General features: G+C 46.1%; 1 protein-coding gene across 4 annotated transcripts; it reads left to right on the plus strand.

Annotated features, from left to right (window-relative positions):
- Positions 1–5,565: 5,565 nt before the first annotated feature.
- Zbtb24 (zinc finger and BTB domain containing 24) lies at positions 5,566–25,002 on the plus strand. 4 transcript variants are annotated; one of them, XM_021648670.2, is made up of 7 exons: positions 5,566–5,681; positions 6,182–7,162; positions 10,002–10,169; positions 10,638–10,721; positions 11,688–11,771; positions 19,231–19,312; positions 21,079–25,002. In XM_021648670.2, exons 2-7 carry the CDS (start codon positions 6,214–6,216, stop codon positions 21,776–21,778), a joined length of 2,067 nt encoding a protein of 688 aa, XP_021504345.1. In that variant the 5' UTR covers positions 5,566–5,681; positions 6,182–6,213; the 3' UTR covers positions 21,779–25,002. The 4 variants fall into 4 exon arrangements, 2 of the variants coding, with proteins under 2 accessions (XP_021504345.1, XP_060229361.1); XR_009587971.1 differs by lacking the exons at positions 19,231–19,312; positions 21,079–25,002 and having other exon boundaries at positions 10,643–10,721; XR_009587972.1 differs by lacking the exons at positions 19,231–19,312; positions 21,079–25,002 and having other exon boundaries at positions 10,643–10,721; positions 11,608–11,740.
- The last annotated feature ends 175 nt before the right edge of the window (positions 25,003–25,177 follow it).

Consider the following 25,177-nt stretch of genomic DNA (forward strand, 5'->3'; position numbering starts at 1 on the left):
AAAAGCTTGAATGCAGGACTTGGGTGTCATTGGGTTGGGAGAGATTTAGCTCATATGCAGAAAACCCTAGGTTCCATTCCCAGTCCTTCACATAAAAACCTGGCAAGTTGGCACATACTTATGATCCCAGCACTTAGAAAGTAGAAGCAGGAGTATCAGAAGTTCAAGGCTATCCTTGGCTACATAGCAACAGTTCAAGTTCAAAGTCAGCCTGAGCTATAGGGAACCCATTTTGAACAAAATGAGGAGGGAGGAGGAAGAGGAGGAGGAAGAAAAAGATGGGAGGGAGGGTCAGAGAAGGAGAAAAAAGAAAATTTCCAAAGTCTGTTAGAAGACTGGGAGTTAACTGTAAAGTTTTTTTTTCTGGTGATTTAACCCTCACCCACTCTTATTCCCCACCCTTATTCAAGCTTCCCCCCCCCTTGTGTGTGTCTCTCTCTCTCTTCCTCTCTCCCTCTGTTCCTCCCTCTCTTGCTCTCTTGTGGTTTGCCTGCTTGTATGTCTGAGGATGCCAAATACCCTGGAACTGGAATTACAGACAATTGTGATCCACCATCAGGGTGCTGAATCTAATTCAATTCCTCTGGAAGAGAAGCCAGTGCTCTTAATTGCTGAGCCATCTCTCCAGATGCCATACCCAAACATCTTATTTTTTAAATATTTAATTATTCACATGACATTCTGGTTGTAACCACCCCCCAGCACCCTCTCCCCTCTCCCCAAAAGGGGAGCTCCCTTTCCCAGCTCATCAAGTTGCATCAGGACTAAACATGTCTTCTCCCCCTGTGGCCTGGCAAGGCAGTCCCACCAGGGGAAAGTGATCAAAAAGCTGGCAAGTGAGTCCATGCCCAATGCAGTCCCCACTTCCCTTACTAGAGGACCCACGTGAAGCCTGAGCTGCCCATCTGCTACATCTTTTTAGGGGCCTAGGTCCAGTTCATTCGTGGTCCTCGGTTGGTGCGTCAGTCTTAGCAAACCCCTCTGGGCCCTGGTTAGTTGCCTCTGTTGTTTTTCTTGTGGCGCCCGTGTCACCTCCAGGTCTTTTCTCTTTCCCCACACTGTTCCACAGGACTTCCTAAGCATCAACCGATGTTTGGCTGTGAGGCTCAGCATCTGTTTTGAGGCACTGTTGGGTAGAGCCTCTGAGAGGACAACTCTGTCAGGCTCTTGCCTGCAAGCTTAGCAGAGTATCATTCATAGTGTCATGGGTTAGCACTCTCTGAAAGGGTGGGTCTTTGTTTGGGCCAGGCATTGGTTGGGCATTCCCTCAATCTCTGCTCTATCTGCTCTATCTTATCTCTGTACATTTTGCAGGCAGGGTAAATTTGGGGTCGAAGTTTTTGTGGGTGTGTTGGAGTTGCCCTCCCTCTACTAGTAGACTAGCCTAGTTAGTGGGTGTCCTCTTCAGTCCCTATGGCCTCTGCTACTAGGCATCTCTGCTTGAGTCCCCCTCATATCCTCCTAGGAGCCTACCCTGACTTAGGTCTCCAGCTTGTCAGAGATACCCCCACCCTCAGTTTGTCTTTTCTCTACAGGTCTTATGTCCTCTCTCCCTCCCTCTCTCCAGGTATGATCTCTACCCACATCTTATTTTTTAATATCTGTAATTTACCATTTTCCCACCACCAGAGCAGATTTTACTGGTCTTTTCATTCCTAACAAGGTTGCAACATCCTCTGTCTCTTCAGCCTATATACATACTGGCTTCCTTTAGCAATTAAGCCAGGCATCACTCAGTGCCCTCTGGTTTTCAAGTTTTGCGGGGCAGCAGCACTTGTGAATGGCTCTAAGTGTTTCTTGGGAACTCCAGGAACTATCTCCCACTCCTCAGAGCAAGTCCGTATCCTCTGAACATCACTTGACCGGAAATCATGTTCTCTACTTTAGCTTCTACTAGTGGTCCCACTGAACCTACCGCTGGGGTTGCCTAAAAAGAGGCAACAGGAACCCGACGCCATCCCAAATGGACTCAGTTTGGATTCCAAAGAAAGAAGTCCTAAATCCCATCATGGTAGTCCACACACGGGTGGTCTGAAAGAGAGCTTTAAACACAGAGGAGGCTGTGGTGGGACAAGAGACGCTCTGTGGAAGTGGGTACCCAATGAAGGGGAGTGGGGTATGGAGTTCATATGAAGGCCTAAGAAGTTTAGCTCAGGGGTCCTTGTGAGTGACTGATTGCTTTTTCCTTTCAGTTTCACGTTGTTCCTTTGTTCTAAATCTTAGACTGGCATCAAGCTTTGACAATCATGTTTCATTTTCCTGAGTGAGGAATAGCTTCAAATACTGTTAAATTTTATACTATCGGTACATCAAAATTGTTTAAAACTGTATGATAACTGCAATAAATTATATGAACTGTGCGGTGGGGGGAGAAATTTGGCTTAGGGTTGGGTTAGATTCTTTCAGGCTATAGAGCAACCACTGAACAACTTCACAGTGTTTTGACTGGAGTTCAAGTCCACCAGGAAAGAAGCAGACCAACCACAGAGGTAGAGACAGAGAGAGGGAGAGGGAGAGAGAAAGAGGGAGGGAGAGAGAGATTCTGTAGCTTCTCTCTGAGATTTCCTCAGCCTTGAAGATGCTGCCCTGTGAGTTGAAGAACTTCAACTGCCACTGCTTTGGAGATGCGGAACCCTACACAGGCCCGAGACAAAGTCCCCTCTCTTCGGAAGATGTCATTGAGCTGAAAGGGGAATCCCACATGGTTCCCCTTTCTTATCTTTCCTCAGGATCTTATCCTCTGAGTAAATAAATCTCTCAACAGAGTTCAGGGGACTCAAGCAGTGGGAAGCTGAATTTCCCCGGAATGGTTTATAGCCCTACCCAGTGCATGTCCCTGACGACACACATGCAAATGCAGCTCTGTATATGCAGAGCCTTGTACCTTGTACAGGAGAGATGGAGAAAGGTCACCATGCCCAAGCTGTTGGCAGTGTGTCACTCTACCACTGAATTACTGTACAGCATTGGATCAAATTCCTACACATTGCATTTTTAATTTTTTTTTTTTTAGATTTGCTTATTTTATGTGTACGAGCATTTTGACTATATGTATATGTGTGTACCACATGCATGACTGGTGCCTGAAGAGGTCAGAAGAAAACACTGAATCCCCTGAGACTGGAGTTTTGGATGATATGAGTCACTACATGGATACAAACACTTCAAATTTCAAAGGAATAAATTCTGTGATTTTGAACACTTTAAATTTTATTATACAGTTTTTATTTCATTCTCAATTCACTTGAGAATATATTGAGTTCAGTAAATGTTTTAGATTTTCATATACTTGGTGGTGTAGGGGGAAATTCAAACACAGAATGCCAAATATATAGCTGTGGATGATTTTTCTGTCTTTTTTGTTTTATTTTCTGCTTTTATAAATGGAAGACCTGGGTAGAGAAAAAGATACATTTCCAAATACTTAATTTGGGGGTGGTTTTGAAAGGAATTCTTTCCAGGAGGTAACATCCAAGTTAAATGACCTATCAGAATCAAGACAGGTAAAATTAGAGAAATAAGTCAAAATTGAGATTTTTTTTTTAAAACATGGATAAAAGGCATTCCAAGCACACCAAACCTGTGCTCAGTTATGCTAAGAACTCCTCAGTGTCAAAGCAAGAGGACAAAGTGCATATCCTCAGGTGCTCTCCCACTCTGCAGGTGATTTTATTCCCCAAAGTCGATATGTGCCATCTGGGTGTGGTTCAAGAGATGGGGGCTGGGAAACAGGAGCACTATTGAATTAGTGAAAAGGAGGGGAGAACAAAGAAGAAGAGAGACTGGGCAGGAGGAAGAGTGAGTGGGAGCCTGACATAACGATGTTAGTACCATTGACCTGCCCTTTTGTTCCTCTCAGATCCTGGAAGTCATGGCGGGCTTTGGACTACAGCTTCTTCAGTAGATATCAGGCAACCATCCTAGGCTTCATAGAGGTTCTGATACCCTTCATTCCCACAAAGAACTCCCACTAGCCTTTAGGGGCCAGCTAATGAGGCGCCTCTCCTTACTCCCGTCTCCTGTCAAGTTCTCCCTAGACCCATCCAGAGCCCGGAGGCAGAGGGTGATGTTTAAGTCCTTTGTTTCTTGCAGCCTCCCAAGGCAGCAAGTTTTTCGGGTTGGGGTTGGAAGTGTGGACCAGAATAACAGAGATTAGGAAAGAGGAGAAATTCTGAATAACCGACTCTTTTGAGTTTTTCCTGTATAAGTGATCTTACAAGAGTGTATAATCTATGCATTGATATTTCTATCAATATCTTCAGCACTCTAGATTCTTGCTATGAGCTGACATTTTAAATTCTTCAAAATTCAAAGAAATATTTTTAGCAATTTTAATTTTATTAGTTTTCATTTTTGTTAATCTATATTTTTACATGGTTACCTAGCCACATCTCACGTTTAGTATGGCTTCCTCAGATTATGTTACCCAACCAGCCCTTCCGGCAATCTTCCTTAGTCTGGTTCCTGGTGACCAGAGACTAGTGACACTGTTACTGATAACCAGCTTCTCATTTAAATAGATTTATTCAGTATATTTGATCTAGTTTATGGCTCTCTGGAGTTTTTACTGCGATTCTTTTGGCAGAAACTAACAAAACCTATGTGGAAGCAAAGTCGGAAGACTGACCCCTTGCTGCCCCGGAGTGCAGAAGTTAAGCAGGGCTCCCCGAAGCCTACTCGGATGCCCACAAATCTGAAGGATTTAGAGGTAGCTCTAAAAACTCAAAGAAGGAACCTGTGTGGCTTGAGGTACTTTTAGTAAAATCTAGATAGAATGATAAAGGCTGGTAATTCCACCTCTCCTTTCAAAATCGTGGGCGATATAGACGGCAAATTTGGAATGTGCAAGTGGACTAAGTGGAAATAATTAGGTACAAGAGAAGCATAAACGCGGGGCGGAAACTGCTGGAACAGTTGGACGTAGGTCAGGAACGAATCCGAGCGGAGCTCGGAGACCAAACTAAGGAGCATCTGTCCAGAGCTCCCGAGATCTACAGCAGATGCTACCCAGGAGAGTGACTGTATCTGGTTTGTATTCGGAGAACTCTCCCATCTCCCCGGTAGCGGGAACAACACTGCAGTTAGGACAAGTAAAACCCTCAAGAGTCTCGTGGAAGTGCCGGAAACCTGGATTAAAAACAGCGGTCATTTCAGTCACAGTAGCCGAGCCAAGCACTTACGGTGTCCATTCTAACCCTACCAGGTGGGCACTGGCGTCAACACCTCCAATTTCATGGATACACAGGGCCCTGGGGATGATGGGTAACCTGAGGGTACAGGCGAGGCGGAGGAGAGAAACCTTCAGTTGACAGGGAGTGTGTGACGAACGAACGACCCCGCCTCCGTCTTCGCCTTCACCACCTAGACAGAGGGTTTTGACAAAAGCGACCGAAGTCCCCGCGGAGACCCAGCGGAGACCCAGCGGAGGACGCAAACCTCCACCGATTGGCAGGTTTCCGCACCAGGACCGTCCCTTTCCGGATTCCGCGGCAAGGCCAGCCCCCGGGGAGGGGCTCCGCGGTCACGTGGTCCGGCGGCTCGGCGCGCGCGCGCGCGCTTCCGGGTTAGCGGCCGCGGCGGCGAGCCGAAAGCCAGCGCGCAGCGGCGGCGGGTCGGCTTGGTGTCCTCTGTGCCGCCGGGTGGACTGGCCGCGGCAGGACCCCGCCGGGCGGCCCCGACAGGTAGGTCCTCTGCCCGGCCCCGGGGCGCTGTGCCTTGGAGCGCTCACGGCCCCAGGCCCCGGGCCTGGAACGGAGCTCGGAGCCGGGCCTCTGGACGCGTGCATCTTTTCACCGCTAGATGCTCCCCTACGCGGGTCCTTTTAATGTTTCTCAGTTTCGTTCCCACAGACGAAACAGCTTTTCGTGCGTGGCGTCGAGGCGACACAGCCCCGACTCCGACGTCGTGCCGCCACATTTTGAAAGTTCAGTGACAAAGTTAATATAAGGGAGGGCCGGACAGATTTATTTTGATCCCATTCTGTAATTTCCAGAGGAAAGTCCAGACCGTAAGAGGTCCTAGGGATACTGGAGAGGCATCCGGCGGGATGAGAACCCAAGGCCTGGGTCCCTAAGTAGACTTTAGGAGGTGGTAATTACCAAGTCGGTTCGTGACAGGTGGTACAGGAACAGTCTTGTTAGACAGTCCTTGTTCCCAAGTAAATCTTGTTTTCTTATCTCAGATTTAAGCCTCTTCAGAGTCTTTTGGGAGAAAATGGCGGAGACAGCCCCGGAGCCTTGCGGGCAGCTTGTTGTACACTCGGACACCCACAGTGACACTGTCCTGGCTAGTCTTGAGGATCAGAGGAAGAAAGGCTTTCTTTGTGATATTACCTTAATCGTGGAGAACGTGCATTTCCGAGCCCACAAGGCCTTACTTGCTGCCAGTAGCGAGTATTTCTCAATGATGTTTGCGGAAGAGGGGGAGATTGGCCAGTCCATATATATGCTGGAAGGCATGGTCGCAGACACGTTCGGGACCCTGCTGGAATTTATCTATACAGGCTATCTACATGCCAGTGAGAAAACTACAGAACAAATCCTGGCTACTGCTCAGTTCTTAAAAGTCTATGATCTGGTAAAGGCTTACACCGACTTCCAGAATAACGATAGCGCCCCAAAGCCACCGGCTTTGAATGGCACCGGTACCCCCGTGGTTGTTATTTCTAACAAGAAGAATGATCCTCTGAAACGGAAACGGGGAAGGCCAAGAAAAGCCAGTAGTTTGCAGGAGGGGAAACCAGAGCTATCCACAGAGGGAGAGATGCAGCTGAGAGTGAACAAGTCTGTTCAGAATAGACAAAACTTTGCGGTCAGCGACGGAGACGCCGTCGAAGCGAATGAACAACTGCCAAAAGAAAAGGAATCGGAGCCTGCCGGTGAGGCAGGTAGAGTGGAGGAGATGCCTGCTGAGAAAGATGAGAACTGTGACCCCAAGGCCCTGGATGGACCAGATAGCCAGAGTAGGTACAGCAAGCGGAGGATTAGGAGGTCTGTCAAGCTTAAAGATTACAAACTTATTGGAGATGAAGAGGACCAGGGTGCAGCCAAGAGGATATGTGGAAGAAAAAAGCACTCCAGTGGCCCCGAGGCCAGGTGTAAAGACTGCGGCAGAGTCTTTAAGTATAATCATTTCTTAGCAATCCACCAGAGACGCCACACGGGTAACTACGCTTTCCAAGCTTGGAGCAGTTGGTTGGGGAAGTTTGAGTTGTGGTTGTGACAGTGTTTGTTCATTGTTCAGTTTCTACACGCAAGGCGGTGCAATAAAGCCTTCTTACATATTGTATTTAGGTCTCATAGTAATCCCACGGTAGTTAATATCCTCAGTGTACAGCTGAGGAGATGGTCTTAATTAGTTCAGGTTCGCTCAGGTCAGGATGGTCCAGCAAGCCCAATTCAGAGCCCTTCCTTTTTTTTTTTTTCTTTCTTACCAAATCATCAAGCACCTCCTGCCTTTTGATTCGTGACTGTTTCTCATCTTTGGGGAAGCATTCTCTTGCTCTGTTCTGTAGACATCTTTATAGTTTAGCCATCTTGTAAATGTTCTCTCGTTTTGGGTAGCTGACTCAGCAGTGGCCATTAGTTTCCCCCTTGTGATTAAAATGCCTATTGTTCTCTCCATATGGCCAGTATGGTAGCCACTGACAACATGTGGACCTTTTTTCCTCTTACGGTCCCGGGCATGGAACCCAGGGTCACCTAGACACGCATGTAGCATGTCAACGCAAGCAGTTTACAACTGAGCTGTATCAAGTGACATAGAAGTCACATCACTTGAATTGTAGCTAGCTAGACTGAGAAACTGAATTTTAATTTTGTTGCAGCTAACATAAGTTTGGGTGACCATACGTGTCTGCTGGCTACCACATGGGACAGTGCTATCACCAGCCCGGCAGTCCTTGAGCCCTTTTTTGAGCTGTTCAGTTCACCCCGTTTCAGGTCGAGTTGCAGCTGGCTCTTGTAAGCTTACGTAGAGAGGCAAGTGTTTGACGTTTTCTCTCATCCAGCCTCTTGCTGTCACATGACCTCGCAGCAGCTGTTGCTGTGTTTCTGAGCTTGCGTGTTAGAACCACCTGGAGAGCCTTCATAGCCACCTGTGTCCCACAGCCAGCTTTCTGATTTACTTGTCCGGATTATCCGTGTTTGAAGTTTCAAAGGGATGTAGCTCAGCTGAGAGTGCTTGCCTGGTATGGCTTTTCTCCCCAACACCACAGAAACTGGCCAAGGTGTGGCGTGTTTTATGCCCCTCCAGAAGTGGAGACAGGAGGATGTGAAATTCAGGGTCCTCGTTGGCTACAAGGCAAGCCTGGGCTACATGGGGAAAGAAAGCTCCCCCGGGATTATGTATGTTGAAAACTTGAGTTATGGTACTTTGAACAGAACAAAATCTCCAATATGTGTTGAACTGTGGTGGGTTCTATTTTATTGTCTAATGGGCTCTGGAACTAACGGATTCTAACACTAGGTTGCATTTTAGCCAGGTTGTACATGATTTAAAGCATTATGTCGTTGAGTAAAACTTACTTAAGGGAAAACAGCTTGTCAGATCTCTCCTTCATCCCTCCTGGTTTCTGAAATTCTGCAATCAGCCTTGCTATGCATGCTTTCTTTCTTCGGTATATATAAGGTAAATCAGACAACTGTCATTCCACAAAACTTTAAGTCATCACACATTACATTATCCCCCGAGTTTCTTTTCTTTCTGTCCAGAACTCCTGCTGTTTGATTTTCCTGGACCCAAATTGTAACTAACTTATTTTTCACCTGTATTTTCCACCTGTGCTTTATTTTCTGTGAGATTGCCACTGTGCTCCTCAGCCTCTGTGTAGCTATTTCTACCCCCCCCTTTTTATCTTTGTAACTTACTTTTCCAGTTCTAGAGCCCCAGCCCAGGGCCTTGTACTTCCCTGGACAGGTGTCCTACACCTGAACAAAATCCCCAGCCCCAATCTAATTTAGTTTTGTTTTAAGACATGATCTGACCCTGAAATCATGATCCTCCTGTCTCAGCCCCCCAAATGCTGGTATTACAGACATGTGCCACGGTGCCCTGTGTACTTGATGTTTTCTACACATTACTGCTTTTCCTTAGCTGTCATGGTGTCTGTCTTCACTACTCGAGCCTTCCCTTGACTGTAGCGTAAAGAATTTTTTATTTTTATTTTATTTGTATGAGTGTTTGCCTGTATGTATGTATGTATGTATGTAGGCATGTAGGCATGTGCACCATCTGTATGCCTGGTACCCAGGGAAGCCAGAAGAGAGCATTAGTCAGATCTCTTGGAACTAGAGTTACAGATGATTGGGTGTCACCCCCTCTTGGTGCTGGGAACCCAAGTAGGGTCCTCTGTAAGAGCAGAGCCATCTCTCCAGCCCCAAACACAGTGATAGCATATGCAAGATCAGAGCACTAGAAGCAATTGAATATGAAGACAGCCTGTGAAGAAGTGACCTCGTTGGTGGGGTGTGGCTGTACCCCACTTCCTCATTACAGATGCCTTCCTTGGGCGTCTCAGGCCTTCCGGAAAGAGGGCTATCCTTATCCCTAAAAAGACTTTGACTTTTCCTTCCTGGAATATGCCACTGGGCTGCCCAGGTAACCGCCTATCTGGATGACCTCTGCCCTCTCGAGAGAACAGTCTCCATCCTCTGGTGGCAGGTGGGGAGACATTAGTTTTCTTGGTGTGTGGAATGGAAGAGTGAGTGTAGGTGCTGACCTTGCCTTTAAGTCCCTTGTCCTTACCCACTCCACAGGTGGGGCCGCTTCTTACACCTCTTGGAGGCTGAGTCTACAGCTCACAGCTTCTGCCTGTTGGTTTTGATTTCCTCGATTCCACTCTCTAGACTTGTACTGCTGACAGCTCACCTATCCACTGAACTTTGAATGTTTGCCCTAAATACCTAACATTATGAATGATTCAATATTGCATATATGAATTTGGGAGGAAAAGAGAAACACACAGGTCTGGCTTACACCGTGCTTCTTGGCTTTGACCGCAGGGGAACGACCCTTCAAATGCAATGAGTGCGGAAAGGGCTTTGCACAGAAACATTCCTTGCAGGTGCACACCAGGATGCATACCGGGGAGCGGCCATACACCTGTACCGTGTGCGGCAAGGCGCTGACCACCAAGCACTCGCTGCTGGAGCACATGAGCCTGCACTCAGGTGACAGGGCTCGCGCTAGCGGGCCCCCAGCCACTGGGTTCTCATTTGCTGGGGTGGGCATTTCTGGCATGTAAATGGTATCTCCTCAGCCCTGTGTCATTTACCATGTGGTGTCACCGAAAGACAAGAATATGCACCTTCTGATAGGCTGCTCTGAATAGCAGCAGCCTTTAGCTAGAGCTTACTAACTGGCTACTGCAGTTTGCATTTAAATGTGTTTTGCTTAAACACTAGAGTTTAGAATTCTTTTTGTATGCCTTGGGGAACCATTGAAACCTCTGTTTCTCCTTCAGTCCCCACCACTCCCTATTGCTTTGCACACTCTGGAAAGGCCTCTTCTGGGTGTATAGACAAGATACATCACCTGTAGAACGGAGGAACCTGGGCACTGTTATTAACTTCTTAATGAGCATTCTACTTCTATGCAGTGTGGGGCATGGTTTAAGTGTTTTATTTTTTATTTGGCAGGGCAGAAGTCTTTTACCTGTGATCAGTGTGGAAAGTATTTCAGCCAGAAAAGACAGCTAAAGAGCCATTATCGAGTCCATACAGGTACGATGCCAATAAGGTTAGAGAAGATGCCATTGCTGGGGGAAATGAGATACACAGTATTTGTGAACCGGTAGGTTGGTCTAACAGAGTAAATGAAAGAACTGGAAAAGCCAGCTGGGCTAGGGATGCAACTGACTCATTTTGTAGGGAGCTTGCCCAGTGTGAATGAAGCCCTGGGTTCAGTCCCCAGTGCCACATAGAACTAGGCATGGGAGCACACATGTGTTAACCTGGTGCTTGAGAGATGGAGGCAAGAGGATTAGAAGTTCAGAATCATCCTCGGGTATGTAATGCATTTAAGGCCTTCATAGGATGATTGAGAGTATAAAAAAAAAAGATATCACATTACGCTGTACTACCATAAGATTCAGTTTACTGTTTGCAAATGTTGGAACCATATAGAGAACCACCACAGAACGGCTATAACAAGAGTGCTGCTTGCCCAAGAGGCTTTGCTTGATTGGCTGCTGTTAGTGCCACCTGGAAAGAGATGTCTCACCCGTGGCTTCTGATCTGCTAAATGTTCCATTCTCCTTCCTGCTAACTGATAAGAAAGGAAGGGAAGCACACACCTTTCATCAGCAGTCAGGAGGCAGAAACAGGCAGATCTCTGGGTTCAAGGCCAGCCTGGTCTACAGAGTGAGTTCTGGGATAGCCAAGGCTATAGAGAGAAACTGTCTTGGAGAGAGAAGAGAAAAAAAAAAAAAAAGGGAGTGGGAGGAGAGACAGCATTTGGGTTCAACTGAGCATCGCAGTGTTTGGAGAGAAGGGTGTTTAGAACAGTTAGGAGGACCCTGGCTCACAGAGAAGCACTGAGCTGAGGTAATCAGATAATAATGTTTATTGTTGTTGATAAAGTGCCATATTTAAAGTGGTTATTTTTCAGGGAAGTGCTTTAACACAAATCACTGAAGAAATGCAGGGAGAACATACATGCACTGACACTTTTTTTATCGTTGCGGCAAGGCCACTCACTACCAGAATGCAACCACTGCCATCGAAAATTTATGGATGTGTCTCAGCTAAAGAAACATCTGCGAACACACACAGGTAACACAGCAACCCTATCCAACTTCCTTGCTGCACTTGGTGTCCAAAGTAAAGGCAAAATGCTGTCATCACTGTTGTGTGGGAACATCATGTCCCATTGTAAGTCAGCACAAAATGGAGATCACTGGATGAACTCTGTTCATGTGTGAAAATTCATGTAATTTCACAGCAGTGTGAGCGTTGGTCTGTATCTGAGTTTCACTCTCAGCTACTTCAGCACTGAAGGTGATAATAAATTGCTTAGAAAAGAAAGCATACAGCAGACAACACAAAGATACAGGATTCCTCACTCTTTCCTCTGGAACCAATGGTACTCCCCAAGTGTGAAATCAGCACCTCTCAATGAGGCAGGAATGAGGAGAAGGCAGCATTGATTTTAAATTCATAGAAGTCAAACTGTCCGTCTTGTACCTTGTGATAGGGATATGTGTTAAAATTAGATTTTTACAAGAAAAGGTTTCTATTAATCTGGATTATTTAATGATTCTATCAAGTTATCTGCTAATATTAAGTAATTTAGGCTGGACAGTGGTGGTGCATGCCTTTAATCTGAGCACTCATGAGGCAGAAGCAGGTGGATCTCTTGAGTTCGAGGCCAGCCTAGCCTGGTCTACAGAGTGAGTTCCAGGACAGAAACCCTGTCTCAAAAAAGTAAAAACAAAAAGAGTAGTTTAGTTTTGGACACTTTGGACTTTGATTGCAGGTTAGTATTTCTTAACTCTTAAGAAAAGCTAGTGTAGATTAAATATCATTATCCAAGTGTCTGAGACCAGAAACATCCCAAGTCCCAAAATGCTCCATATCCCAGAGTTTCTGAGTGTCAGGGTGACAGCACAGTGGAAAATGTCACACCTGTCCTCATGGGATAGAGCGGGGTCAGAATGCAGATAAACCAAGCTTGGATGGTTATGTGAAACATGATGAATTTTATAGACATGATCTCCTCTCTAAAATATTGTGTGTGTGTGTGTGTGTGTGTGTGAAAGAGAATTTTCTAAAATCTGGAAAAATTGTTCTTTTTCTGACTCCAAGCAGTTTTTCTTTAAAACTCTTTTTGAGATGTTTTAATTTTATGTATGAGGGTGCTTTGCTTGCATATATGTCGGCACCAGATACATGTAGTACTCACGGAGACCAGAAGTTGTGAGCTGCCATGGGGGTCCTGGGAATTGAACCTGGATCCTTTAGAAGAGCAGTCAGTGCTTTTAATCCCTGAGGCATCTCTGCAGACACCTAAGCAGTTAGGAAATTATAAGGGGTGGGTGAATTTTATAAAAGTTAGCTCTGCACGTTCTTAATTTTTGCAACGACAGCGTATGTGTTTGTGTGTGTATAGCTATCTGTGCACATGTGTCGAAACATACAAGTGGAGTCAGAGGAGTTGATTTCCTCCACTGTGTGGGTCTTGGTTATCAAATTTAGGTCCTCGGGCTTGGTGTCTTTTCCCGCCAAACTATCTCACTGGCTCCCTTTACCTCCATGGACATTGTCAACAGTAGAGTCTGTGAAATTTAATGCAGCCATTGAGTATGTATTCACTGAACATTTGCTGAGTACCAGGCGCTGTTTTCAACTCGGGTCAGATAAAGATGTAAACTTGTGGTGTGGCATGGAAGCACAATGTGGAGTAGGAAAACAGGTGTGGGAAGGGTGCGTGTCTCTGTGTGGGACCTGGGAAAGTCTCAGGAATGGGAGCCTCTTGGGTGGAAACCAGAATGTGGTAGGGAGTGAGGCAGACACTGACTATGCAGGGGAGAAGATCAGAGATGGAGATACGGCAGGTTCAAAGTTCTCAGACAGGATGCAAGAGTCAGCATATGGCAGGTCTTCCTCAGACCCACCAGCAATATAACTAATGACACAGAGTCTTCTGTAGAGTTTACAGCATAGGCCTTTCCCCAGGGGAGTCTCCCAGCTAGCTCTTCTGACTTAACCCAACTATTCTAGCCTATTATCCACCACATGGCTAGCTCTATACCTCTCTGCTCCGCTGCAGTCCGCCACAGTCCATCAGCGGTGAGATGCCTCTGACACAATTCTAGATTGTCTTTAGGCAGGTAAGGAAGGACAGATATTTATAAAAAAGAAAGCCCAGTGATGGGCCACAGAAATGATGGGACCAGCATCCTCCCAGCACTCAGTTCTCTGCCAGTCCAGAAGTAACAGTTGAGAATACAGGGGCACGCCTTCACACAGTGTGGCTAAAAGGTTACCCCAACACCAGGATACATGAAAAGGAAGCATGGTGAGTGGACCACAGGGACAACAGGAGGCCATGTGCTATAGTTTTATTTGTTTATAGCTTCACATTTCAAACAGTTGAGAAGCTTTTTGAAAAACAAAAGACAAAATTCTGATATCAGCCCTGAGCTTGCGACTGAATTGGCTGGGATAGAGCCTCAGAAGTCCTCTATCCTACCCAGACCCCAGCTCTCATGAGTCTCTTGAGCATGCTAGGTTAACTGGAGGCCACAGTGAAGACTCACGTGGCCTTGCCCAGAAGAGTGATATAGTATGGCTGAGTTTCAATAATAACACTTCCCATATCAAGCATTGGGACTCTTAGGATGTTACAGCCATGGAGACTTGGTACAGTGCCATGGCAGTAGGAAATACAACAAATGGGCCTGGTTGGATAGACTCTGAGAAGAGGCAGCATGCTTTGCTCATGGTTAGACGTGAGGGAGAGGAGAAAGCAGCTGGGAGAAACAAACCAGTAGATAGCTTTGGGGCACACTCTGTCTGAGGAAGGTCAGTGCTTGTATGGAGTAGGTGATTTCCGTTTGAGGAAGGTCAGTGCTTGTATGGAGTAGGTGATTTCAGTCTGAGGAAGGTCAGTGCTTGTATGGAGTAGGTGATAGGTGAGCCTGAAGGCCGGGGGAGATACATGCCCGTCTGTGACTACATGCTGACACGTGACTGTAATAGTGTATGAGGCTTCAACGAACTGGAATCCCTGGAAAACTAGGTGGATGGTACAGGGCTTAGGTGGGCCAGTTGTTGAACAGTACAGGAAAGGAGCTGCTTCTCGCATAAACTCATTGGGAGTCCCCTGCCTCAGCCTCCTGAGTGTTAAGAGTACAGGTGTAGGCCACGGTACTTGACAAGACTTGTGTTTTTTATGAGCAAGTAGTCCTTGTGTTGGGGGTGAAAGGAGACATCTCTCCGTTATAACAATAAAATGAGCCCATCTCAGAAGAAAGTGTACTATGTGTGCTGAGTTTGTTTCTTTCTTCATTAAAATGCAAAAAAAAAAAAAAAAAATCCTGGGGTGGAGAGGGAAGCAGGGGAGTAAACAAAATCCATCATAATAGTGGGGCTCTTTGTATGACCTGTGTGTCTCTAACAGTTCAGTGGTGTTGAGAGCCATCAGCAGTTACCCTGAACCAGAATGTAATGCGATTTTGCCAGCATACCCACTCTTAGTTTGGAAACCTGGACTGTCATTTGTTTCTTAGCTCTTCCATTGCACACTCTCTCCAGGGAGAGGCCATTCGAAGAGCACTGGAGACCAAAGGCACCGTAGATCTCTGACACCCTCAGGAGGATGTCAGCATGTTAAGTGGGCAGCGGCGCTGCTGGGGCTGTGTGAGAGGAAACTGGCTCATGTCTCATAACTGGGTCTTTCCCCTGGCCTGGGGCAGAACAGGCTCCTAGGGATGTAGTGAAGCCAGGCTGACAAGGGACGGGTTGCTCGCTGTTGGTGGTCTTGTTCTTTTGAAAGGGTCTTGCTGTGAGAACTCATGGCCCTCCTGTCTCAGCATCTTGAGTGCAGGGATTTTAGGTGTGCACTACCACCACGGACTATGGTCTTCTTTTGTCCTTACCACCCTTTCCCAACAGCAGTGTGCCCAGAAACTTGATCAGAGATTGGAACATTGCTTACTGTGCTGCAGTCAAGGCCCAGGAACTGGCTGCCTCACTGTGAGTTGTGAGTGACTTCTTTGGACAGAGCCCTTCCACCTCTCCAGCATCGCTGTCCCTTAGATGGTGTTAGAGAAATACTGATTCTCTACTGATGCTAATGTGGCTATCTTGCCTAGTCACATGGCAAAGCTCATGAAGTCATGGCTTAATTCACAGTCGCATTCTGTAGGTTAGGTACAAAGCTTCCAAAGTTTCTCTGCCTGTGTGTTGAGATGACCCTACCTTGCTTATTCCAGTTTTCCTGCGCTCTGGGCCCCCTCAGGATGTCATGTCCTTGCAGAGTCTATGTGTATCCATTAAGAATCTCAGTGCAGTGTGATGGAGCCATAGAAAGGAGAATGGCTCTTATTCCCCAGAGTGGAGGGAGACCTGAATCAGAAAAGCAGTGTGGTGGATGACTCAGGAAGCCTGTTGGTATGTCCCAGTCAGGCGTGGTGAAATATGAGGATGTGAAAGCCTAGCTGTTTGCAGTGAGCCAGTGGGATGGGGAGAACCAGTGACAGCAGGCAGCAGCTGAGCTGGAAGAAGGAATGTCTTCATTTGTATTTGAAAAGAATTTGAGCAGCCTTGGGTGGTTGGGCAGAGAAAGAAGGGCCTGGGAATAGGTGCATAGCAGACCAGAGAAAGAGTGAGTCTTTAGGTTCAGGAGAGTGGATAAAGAGATGCGCTCATTGGTTTGGAACAAAATATCCATTGCTGTTTGACAAAAAGTAGAAAACCAGGCCACAGTCATGGATGGATCCCCTGGAGCTAAGTCAGCTCCGCCCACATCTTCCTGAGTCATCCTCATGTCTGTCTTTACCTTTGTTCCTGTCTAATCCTTCTGTAACAGACTTCCTACTGATCTCTGCTACCCAAGCCCTGACATTTCCCCTTTAACCTCTCTCCATCTGTCTCCTGTGTAAAAGGAACTTTTATTTGCCTGTTTCAGTTGTTGTCCTCTTTCTGCTAACCTAGGCCTAGTCCTGGAAGCTTCCAGCCTCTCTACCATCTAACATAGGCCGAGAATGTTTTCCGCCTCTGAGACTTAATGCTTAATAAGCTCACCCTTTCTTGTTCTTACTGAGCTCTGGGCTGTCTGGTTCAATTCAGGTGTTCGGGCTCAAACTCCCCTCCCAGCTAATTTATACAATCTGGCTTTTCTGGCTCTGCTTGGCCTTTAACTACAGCAATCTGCTCTAATCTCCTGGCTCCTTCTTATTCTAGGTCAATTGGTCTCCACCTGAGTTCTCTCTCGGCAACCTGTCTCTTTATTACTGCCCTGGTAAAACTGCCTCCTCTTTCTGCATTGCCCCTTAAGTAGCTTCCCTTTCCTCTCTGTTCTGTCGAATCTTCTCTGGTTCACTTTTTTTGCCACTCAGTTAGACTTCACTTTCAAACATGGGTGCTTCCTTCTACAAACTAACTTTACCTTCATTGTTTGGGATTAAAGGTGACTACCAACACACCTAGACAGAAGCTTTTCTTTACCAGGCTGGCCTTGAGCACAGAAATCTGCTTGCCTCTGTCCCCTGGGATTAAAGGTGTGTTTGTATTCCAGCTGGATCACATGAACCTAGAAGGTCTGTGGATGTGATCTCTTGCCAGAGCAGCCATGTTCTAAATTAAAATTCCTCTATACTCCTGCATCTCCTGACCCAGGCCTCAGTACCTCATGCACAGTCTGACAGGAAATCCTCCCTCCAGCCCACCTTATGGCACTCTGAGCATTTCATCTTTCTTCATCTTTCTACTTAAACCTCTTCCTGGAATCGGTGGCTCTTCTTTGGGCCCACCACTCCTCAGAATGTGTCCTTGTCCCTCCTAGCATTTTGGTTCTACTTATCCTAGTATGCTGTCAGGTCCCTCTTGTCTGTCATGATCCTGGCACCTCCACAATCCTTCCAGCATCCTGTCTGCTCTTAGTGCTGTTAATAGCAGCATTTCCTTTCAGCAGTTAGTCAAGCACACTGCAGGTCTCCTAGCCCGACGCAGTGCTCATCTCTTTTGTTACTTCTCTAGCTGTACACTTTGCTGATGGCCTGTCCGTGTTTCAGAACTGAATAAAAGGGAGGAGGGGCCCTGGGTTGAAGGAGGTAAGATTTACACAGAACAGACCAGAAGCCAGGGTGTCAAAAGACTTTAGCAATGTTATGGTTTGAATGTGTCCTATAACCTCAAGCTAATAGCTTGAAACCTAATAGCTGATAAAATTGTTAAACAGTTGGACTGTCATGAATGGAGCAATACTGTTAGTGGGTCAGTGGATCACTAATAAGGAGTTTAGCCTTCTTCCCTGCTCCCTCCAATGTCTCCCACTTTCTGCCATGAGAGGTACAGCAAGAAGGCCCTAACCAGATGCAGGTCCCTGAACTCTGAACTTCCCACTGTCCTGAACTGTAATTAATAAGTTCTTGGGGTTCTGCATGGTGAGGAATGCCTTTAATCCTAGTACTCAGAGGCAGAGGTGAATGGATCTCTTGTGAGTTTGAGGCCAGTCAGGGCTACATAATAACACCTTGTGTAAAAAAATATTGCCAACTTTCTGTGTGTTTAAAACAGGAGTAGAGCATGTCCACATGAGAGGTGGACACTGACCAAGGTCTGATAGGCCCCAGCTCTGATTAGAAAGCCACCTGGTCTTAAGCTTTGGCATAATCAGAGTTGCCGATGTGAGCATGCTGAGTTACCCAGCTTGTCTCATGTATCAGTCGCCTGCCTGGTGGAGCTTGGAGGTCTAATCTGAAAGAGCATCTCAGTTTGGCCTTGTCTCTGCTGTTCTCTAGTGAGGCCGGATGTTGCTTTTTTCAGACTCCTCTCACCTACATTAGGATCCCTGTGCTTTGCCTCTGGGGGCTTGAGAGTCCACTGCTGCATGTGCATTGTGCAAACTCACTGAAAAACACTTGCTGCTGTCAGTGGAGTAGTGAAGTCTAGCACTTACAAACCCCTGGGTAGTTTGTCAGGGTTTCTGGACTAGACTGTGTGTGTGTGTGTGTGTGTGAAGATCTGTGACCTGTTGTATTCTAAAGCTTTGGCTGCTGTCTCCAGATGGGGCCATTAGAGCATTTACTGAAATGGTCTGTCAGTGTGGAGAGGCCCACACTCACTGTTTGCCTTGTTGATAGTGGATAGCCAGGAAGCAGTAGGCCCTTTTGGAAGCTGCTGTGATCCAAGAGGGAAATGGTCAGATTGTGCACATATTTGGAATGTGAATACTAAACCGTAATGCACAGGAGTCCCTTTGAAGGCCTAGTGGGTCACCTAGCCATAGTTCTGCAGGGGCAAGTGTCAGTGTTAGAAAGCACAGGAGTAAACACCAGTGCTTTCATTCCCCACATCTGAGCAGCTTCTGTGTGAGCTTTCAAGGGAAGGGGCCACACTTCCTCCGCATCCTCTTGGCAGTGCACTGAGCTCAGGTGCAGAGGCCCAGCTGGGGATGCTTCTTGCCCTCTCACAGAGTTTGCCTTTGTGAAAGTAACATGGTTTGGGTTGTTGTTTTTTAATGTCAGCTGTGTACTTACAAATGCTTTCCTTTTTTCCTTCTTTTAAGGCGAGAAGCCATTTACCTGTGAAATCTGTGGGAAATCCTTCACAGCAAAGAGTTCCCTTCAGACCCACATCAGAATCCACCGGTAAGCTGGTTTGGGTTTGGGTGACACAGGACATAGCTCTCTGGCCCATGGGCCTTTTCCGCTCTGCTCTGAGCACTGGGATGGCAGGTGTAAGCCACCATTCCTAGCTTCTTCAGTAAACTTGCACAGGTATTTTTGTCACTTGGTGGCCTGCTTGAACTCTAGTGTTTTATGGGGTAACCTACAACAGCCTTTTCTCTAGTTGTTAATATGTAGAACTTTCTATGTGTTTTATCATTTTATTTTTGCAATAATTAAATTTCTCACTTAGGCAAAATTAGCAATGTTGATTCTGGCCAATAAAACTTGCATTATTGGTTTCATTATTTAATTTTTTGGGGGGAGGGTAGTCTAAAGCTTAAATCTTCAATCAGAAATAAACATTAAGGTGTGGGGAGGTGGCTCAGTGAATAAATTGTTAGTTGCATAAGAATGAGGATTTGTTGAGATCTCCAGCCCTCGTGTAAAAGCCAGAGGTGGTGCTGCATCATGTATGTAAGGATGGAGGCAGGGGGGTCCCAGGGCTTGTCTGAAAAAAAATGTTATCTGGAGTTGATCATGATAGCATATGCCTACAACCCCAGCACCTGCTAGGCAGAGGCAGGACGGTCAAGAGTTTCAGTCCAAACAGCAGGGCTCAGTGGCACACGCCTGTAATCCAAGTACTCAGGGAAGCAGGGGCAGGCAGATCTCTATGAGTTTGGGGCCAGCCTGGTCTACATAGCTAGTCCAGAACAGCCAAGGATACACAGAGAGACCCAGTCACCAAAAAAAAAAAAAAAGTTTGAGGCCAAACTGGACTACCTAGGAAAATTCCATCCAAAAGAAGAACTTTGTTGTTTTTTTTGTTTTGTTTTGTTTTGTTTTGTTTTTTAAGATTTATTTATTATTTATACAGTATTCTGCCTGCACAACAGAAGAGGGAACCAGATCTCATTATAGATGATTGTGAGCCACCATGTGGTTGCTGGGAATTGAACTGGGGACCTTTGGAAGAACAGACGATGCTCTTAACCTCTGAGCCATCTCTCCAGCTGAAAAAGTATTTTTTAACAAATGTTTTGTTCAGAAAAATTACTTCCAGGTTGGATTTAGGTATATTTCTAAAAGCTTCAAAAATAATGTAGAGCTACTTGAATTTTTAATATTGATATTGATCATAATATATACATACCTGTTTGGCCTTTAGAGTCTAAAAAGAAGCTGTAAGAACTAAAACCAAAATAGAACTGTTCATGCAATACAAAATATTTACACTTTTTGTTTTTTTCAAGACAGGGTTTCTCTGGGTAGCTCTGGCTGTCCTGGACTCGCTCTGTAGACCAGGCTGGCCTGGAACTCACAGAGCTCCGCCTGCCTCTGCCTTCCAAGTGCTGGGATTAAAGGTGTGCGCCACCACCCCCAGCTATGTTTATGTTCTTATCTGAAACATGTAATAATAAAATTATAAAATTTCAGCCCCTGTAGCTCTGTCCCATCTACCACCCTACCTTAGCCTCTTTTTAGCCCGTTTTTATTTTTGAGACTTGAAGCACATGGAAATGGGTCACTCCAAGTCCCTAAGTTGGTAGGAGAACCCATGACTTTGGAATCTTTGTTTTTGGTGTGAAGCAGAATTAGAGTTGGTTTTGACATGGATTTGGGTACTGGCATTGAGACAGTAAACACTCAGGGGCCAGTACAGAGTTACCCATCCATTACTGTTGATTGCTTCTGCCTAAGTGACCAGGGGTAGAAAACAAGTACTTCTGTGTGTTTTCTTTCAGAGGAGAAAAGCCATATTCCTGCAGCATCTGTGGCAAATGCTTCTCTGACTCCAGTGCCAAGAGGAGACACTGCATCCTGCACACGGGCAAAAAGCCTTTCTCCTGCCCTGAGTGTAGCTTACAGTTTGCTCGCTTGGACAATTTGAAGGCTCACTTGAAAATCCACAGCAAAGAGAAGCACGCATCAGATTCCAGCAGTGTTTCTGGCAGTGGCGCTGACGAGGTCCGGAACATTCTTCAGCTGCAGCCATACCAACTCTCCACCTCAGGAGAGCAGGAGATTCAGCTTCTTGTAACCGATTCTGTGCATAACATTAACTTCATGTCGGGTCCCAGCCAGGGGGTCAGCATCGTAGCTGCTGAGAGCTCTCAGAACATGGCCACGGACCCGGCTGCTAACCTCACCCTGCTCACACAGCAGCCCGCACAGCTGCAGAGCCTGATTCTCTCAGCTCAGCAGGAGCAAACAGAGCACATTCAGAGCCTCAGCATGATCGGCAGCCAGATGGAGCCCTCACAGACTGAGCCAGTGCATGTAATCACACTTTCCAAGGAAACGCTGGAGCGTCTCCATGCCCACCAAGAGCAAACGGAGGCGCTCCAGTTAGCAGCAGGCACTGCAGATCCAGCTCAGCACCTGCAGCTGACCCAAGAGCCGGGCCCGGCCCTCCCCACTCCACTAGGCCAGGAGCAGAGCTGACCCCAGTGCCTGACTGTTCTGGGCCAGTAGTGACGGGATGGCCCTTTGGGCCACCATCCACAGATCCTTAAAGATGTGATAGCTAGCCAACAAATTATTTATAATGGGCTCCATTAGGGCAGAATCTGTGTGTTGGCATGTATGCACAATCTGTCATTTATATAATGCCAATTCATATTTACATATTTAATTTAAATATTGATGAGGGTTCCACTTTCATCAACTACAGCTGTTAAAAATGGGTGGGGGGGGCATTGATTTAGACTCCTCTATAAGTGTTGAATGTCCACAGCCATAGAATATGGTCTTGTTTAGAACAAAGAGCTATGCGTAGGTTGAATCGTCATCATCAGTACGGTGGTTGGTTCTGTTCCATTATTTCTCATAGGCAATATAATTGCCAGTCCAAGAGGAGTCACACTGACTGTGAGTGACCACAGCAGTCAGATTTCCCCTCTGGTAACCTCTTCCCTAAGAGCACCTCTTGACTTTGTGTGGTACAGTGGGCTGAGCATGTTGCCCTGGAGGTCGATTCAGACACACACACACTGCTCATGACACAAAAGCTAAAGTGTCCTTGTACAATTTTTATGTTCATTGTTCTGCAAAACATGGGTTTATACATTTTTTGAAAGATTCGGGCTGTTAAATTTTCAGTTCAAAAGTCTGCAAAAGCTGGGGAAGGTAGCTCACACCTATAATCCCAGCACTCTGGGAGAGAGAGGCAGGCAGATAGATCTCTGAGTTCAAGGCCAGCCCTGGTCTACAAATGAGAACAGGACAGCCAAAGCTACACAGAGAAACCCTGTCTCCAAAAAAAAAAAAAGAAAAAAAGAAAAAAGTCTCCAAAGCATGAAACTGGATCAAGATACTCATTCCAGATAAACCAAATTTTGTCAGATGATAATACTTGATTTTCATGATAAAGGGTTCTAAATTACCTAGAATTTAAAAGTTTATAATTAAAGTCCTAAATACACTACTGACTTCTACTTGATCTCAAAATACTGGTTTATTTGTTTGATCTCAGAATTTTCTAGAGGTGAAAGTGTACAGTAATCTGTGTTTATTAAAGTCTGTGTTAAATCCCACAGCATACCTCTTGACTATGAGTGCAGGGCAGAAGTAGCTAGCCTGTATCCATGACTGACTCAAATCACCACCAAAAGACTAGGTTATGTTTGGTTGTATTTCCATGATCACTGCATTTAGTCAATGCTTTGACTGTTACTTCTCAGGAAGCTGGCATCGACATTTGAGAAAAGAGACGAGGGTGCTCGTGACATGATGGTAGCCAGGAGGTCTAAAGCCAGCGTCGCCTTCACAACAGTTTCCTTACCTTAGCTGACTTGAATTTCCACCCAAATCCACTATGGTTTTGTAAGTTAAAGAACTAGATAATTCCTTAGGTTAGCAAGAAGATGAAAGCATTTTTGTTCTATATTTACCAAGTTGTGTTTTATTATTCATAATTTACATATTGAATTACCACAGTGGTAGATATGTATCAACTAAGTAATATGGAATTAGACCTGACTAGAAGAAACTTTACAAATACGGCTTCACTTCAGTATTTGAGACTCTGGATTTAGTCATGCCTATGTGTGAGCGCGGGTTATATGTATGTGCATGTGTCAGGCCACAGGAGGATGCCGGGTGTCCTGGTGTCTCACTGCCTTATTTCCTTGAGACAGGAACCTGGGAGCTGCTGTCCGGCATGCCCTCAGCCATCCTCCGGTCTCTACCTCACAGCACTGGGGTTACAAGCACACATGGCCATCTCTTGGGTTCTGGGATCCAGACTCAGGGTGCCACACCTGCTCAGCAAGCGCTCTTACCCACTGAGCTGTCCCACTAGCCCAGGTTTATTCATAAAACACAAAATATTTACTGTCTTTTCAGAACCTCCTAATACTCAATTTTTTCTAGAATTCTACATTGTATTTAAATTCAGTTTTTCTCACTGTAGATGGCTAGATAATTATTCAGAAACTTGGGTGTGTGACTCTTGGTTTGGTTTTGGTGTGGGGAAACTCCATCCACACTTACATAGACTAAGCACAAGCTGTACCCTAAGCTTATTTATTTACTATTGTAAATAACAGTGTTGCACTCTGATGTCCGGGCTGAAATGAGTGTCCCAAGGACTGTGAGGGCAGCTGTAGTCTGCCTGTCCACATGACTGATTGCAAGTTAAATTTAGTTACTTTGTAACAGTCTACCTCTACCCTAAGAAATGTCACCTGGAGGTGCAGGTCTGTGATCCCAGGAGGAAAAGGTGCAGGCAGGTGTACCTTGAGTTTGAAGGCTAGCCTGAGCTACTTAGTCGCTGTAAAAGAAGACAAGGCCTGGGGATGTAGCTCAAGGGAGGAGTGTGTCCCTGGCATGCACAAGACTGGGCTCCATCCTTAGCATTGCGGGGGGGGGGGGGGGGGTGAGGAAGTATGAGAGTGAAGAGTTTAAATTTTTCAAAAGCTACATGTAACAATAGGTGAAATTCATCATAATTATTTAAGCTACTGTCCTGTCAGCCTTAATTGTGAACACAGCCTACCCTGAGTCATGAGAGAAGCAATTGAGGGATTGTCTAATCGGTGGCTCTCGACCTTTGTAACGCATTGGCCTTTAATACAGCTCCTCAGGTTGTGGGGACCCCCAACCATAAAATTATTTCTGCTGCTAATTCGTAACCGTGATTTTGCTACTGTTACCAACTGTAAGGTAAATGTCTGAAACGCAGAGGGTTGGGTGTGGATTGTCGGTGTGGACTGTCGGTGTGGACTGTCGGACCGCTGAAAAGGGTTGCAACCAACAGGTTGAGAACCGCTGGTCTAGATCAGGTTGGTCCGAAAGCATACTTGTGAGGAATCGTCTTGACTGTTGATTGATGTCTGAGGGCCTAACCCACTGTGGGCGGTGCCGTTCTTGAAGCCAATGATCCCTAGGTCATGTTAAAACGCTGGTTAAGCAGAAGCCAGTGAGTGCGTCAGGGAGCAGGCCTGCAAGCCAAGTTCTCTCATGGTTCTTGCCCTGACGCCCCGCCCTGACTTCCCTCAATGATGGATCACGATTTGAAAGTAAAAGCCAAATAAATGCGTTCTTGCCTCACTTTGCTTTGGTCACGGCATTGGACACAGTGGAGTGTGACTAGAACATGGATGGCCGAACATGTCAGCATGTGATTAATATTAAAATGTACTAGTGGTGGTACAAACCGACTGTCTATCTCATGCTTCCTGCATGCCTCAAGTGCGGCAGCAGCGTCTACTGGTAGTATGTGATTTGCCTTGAGATTTCATACCGTGTGTAGGTTAGAAACCTGGATTTGTCCATCAAGTAGTTCAGACAACTGTTTTTAGTAACTGAAAGAAATGTTTGGTTGAACTCTCAGCAGTCAGG

Source organism: Meriones unguiculatus, chromosome 20, assembly GCF_030254825.1.
Source record: "Meriones unguiculatus strain TT.TT164.6M chromosome 20, Bangor_MerUng_6.1, whole genome shotgun sequence".
Lineage (NCBI taxonomy): Eukaryota > Metazoa > Chordata > Mammalia > Rodentia > Muridae > Meriones > Meriones unguiculatus.

What these genes read in the sequence shown, in the direction of transcription:
- Zbtb24 (XM_021648670.2), top strand. Translation starts at nt 6,214, where the DNA reads ATGGCGGAGACAGCCCCGGAGCCTTGCGGGCAGCTTGTTGTACACTCG. An exon ending in CCATTATCGAGTCCATACAG is followed by an intron (nt 10,722 to 11,687) that starts GTACGATGCCAA and finishes CGTTGCGGCAAG; the next exon opens with GCCACTCACTACCAGAATGC. An exon ending in ACCCACATCAGAATCCACCG is followed by an intron (nt 19,313 to 21,078) that starts GTAAGCTGGTTT and finishes GTTTTCTTTCAG; the next exon opens with AGGAGAAAAGCCATATTCCT.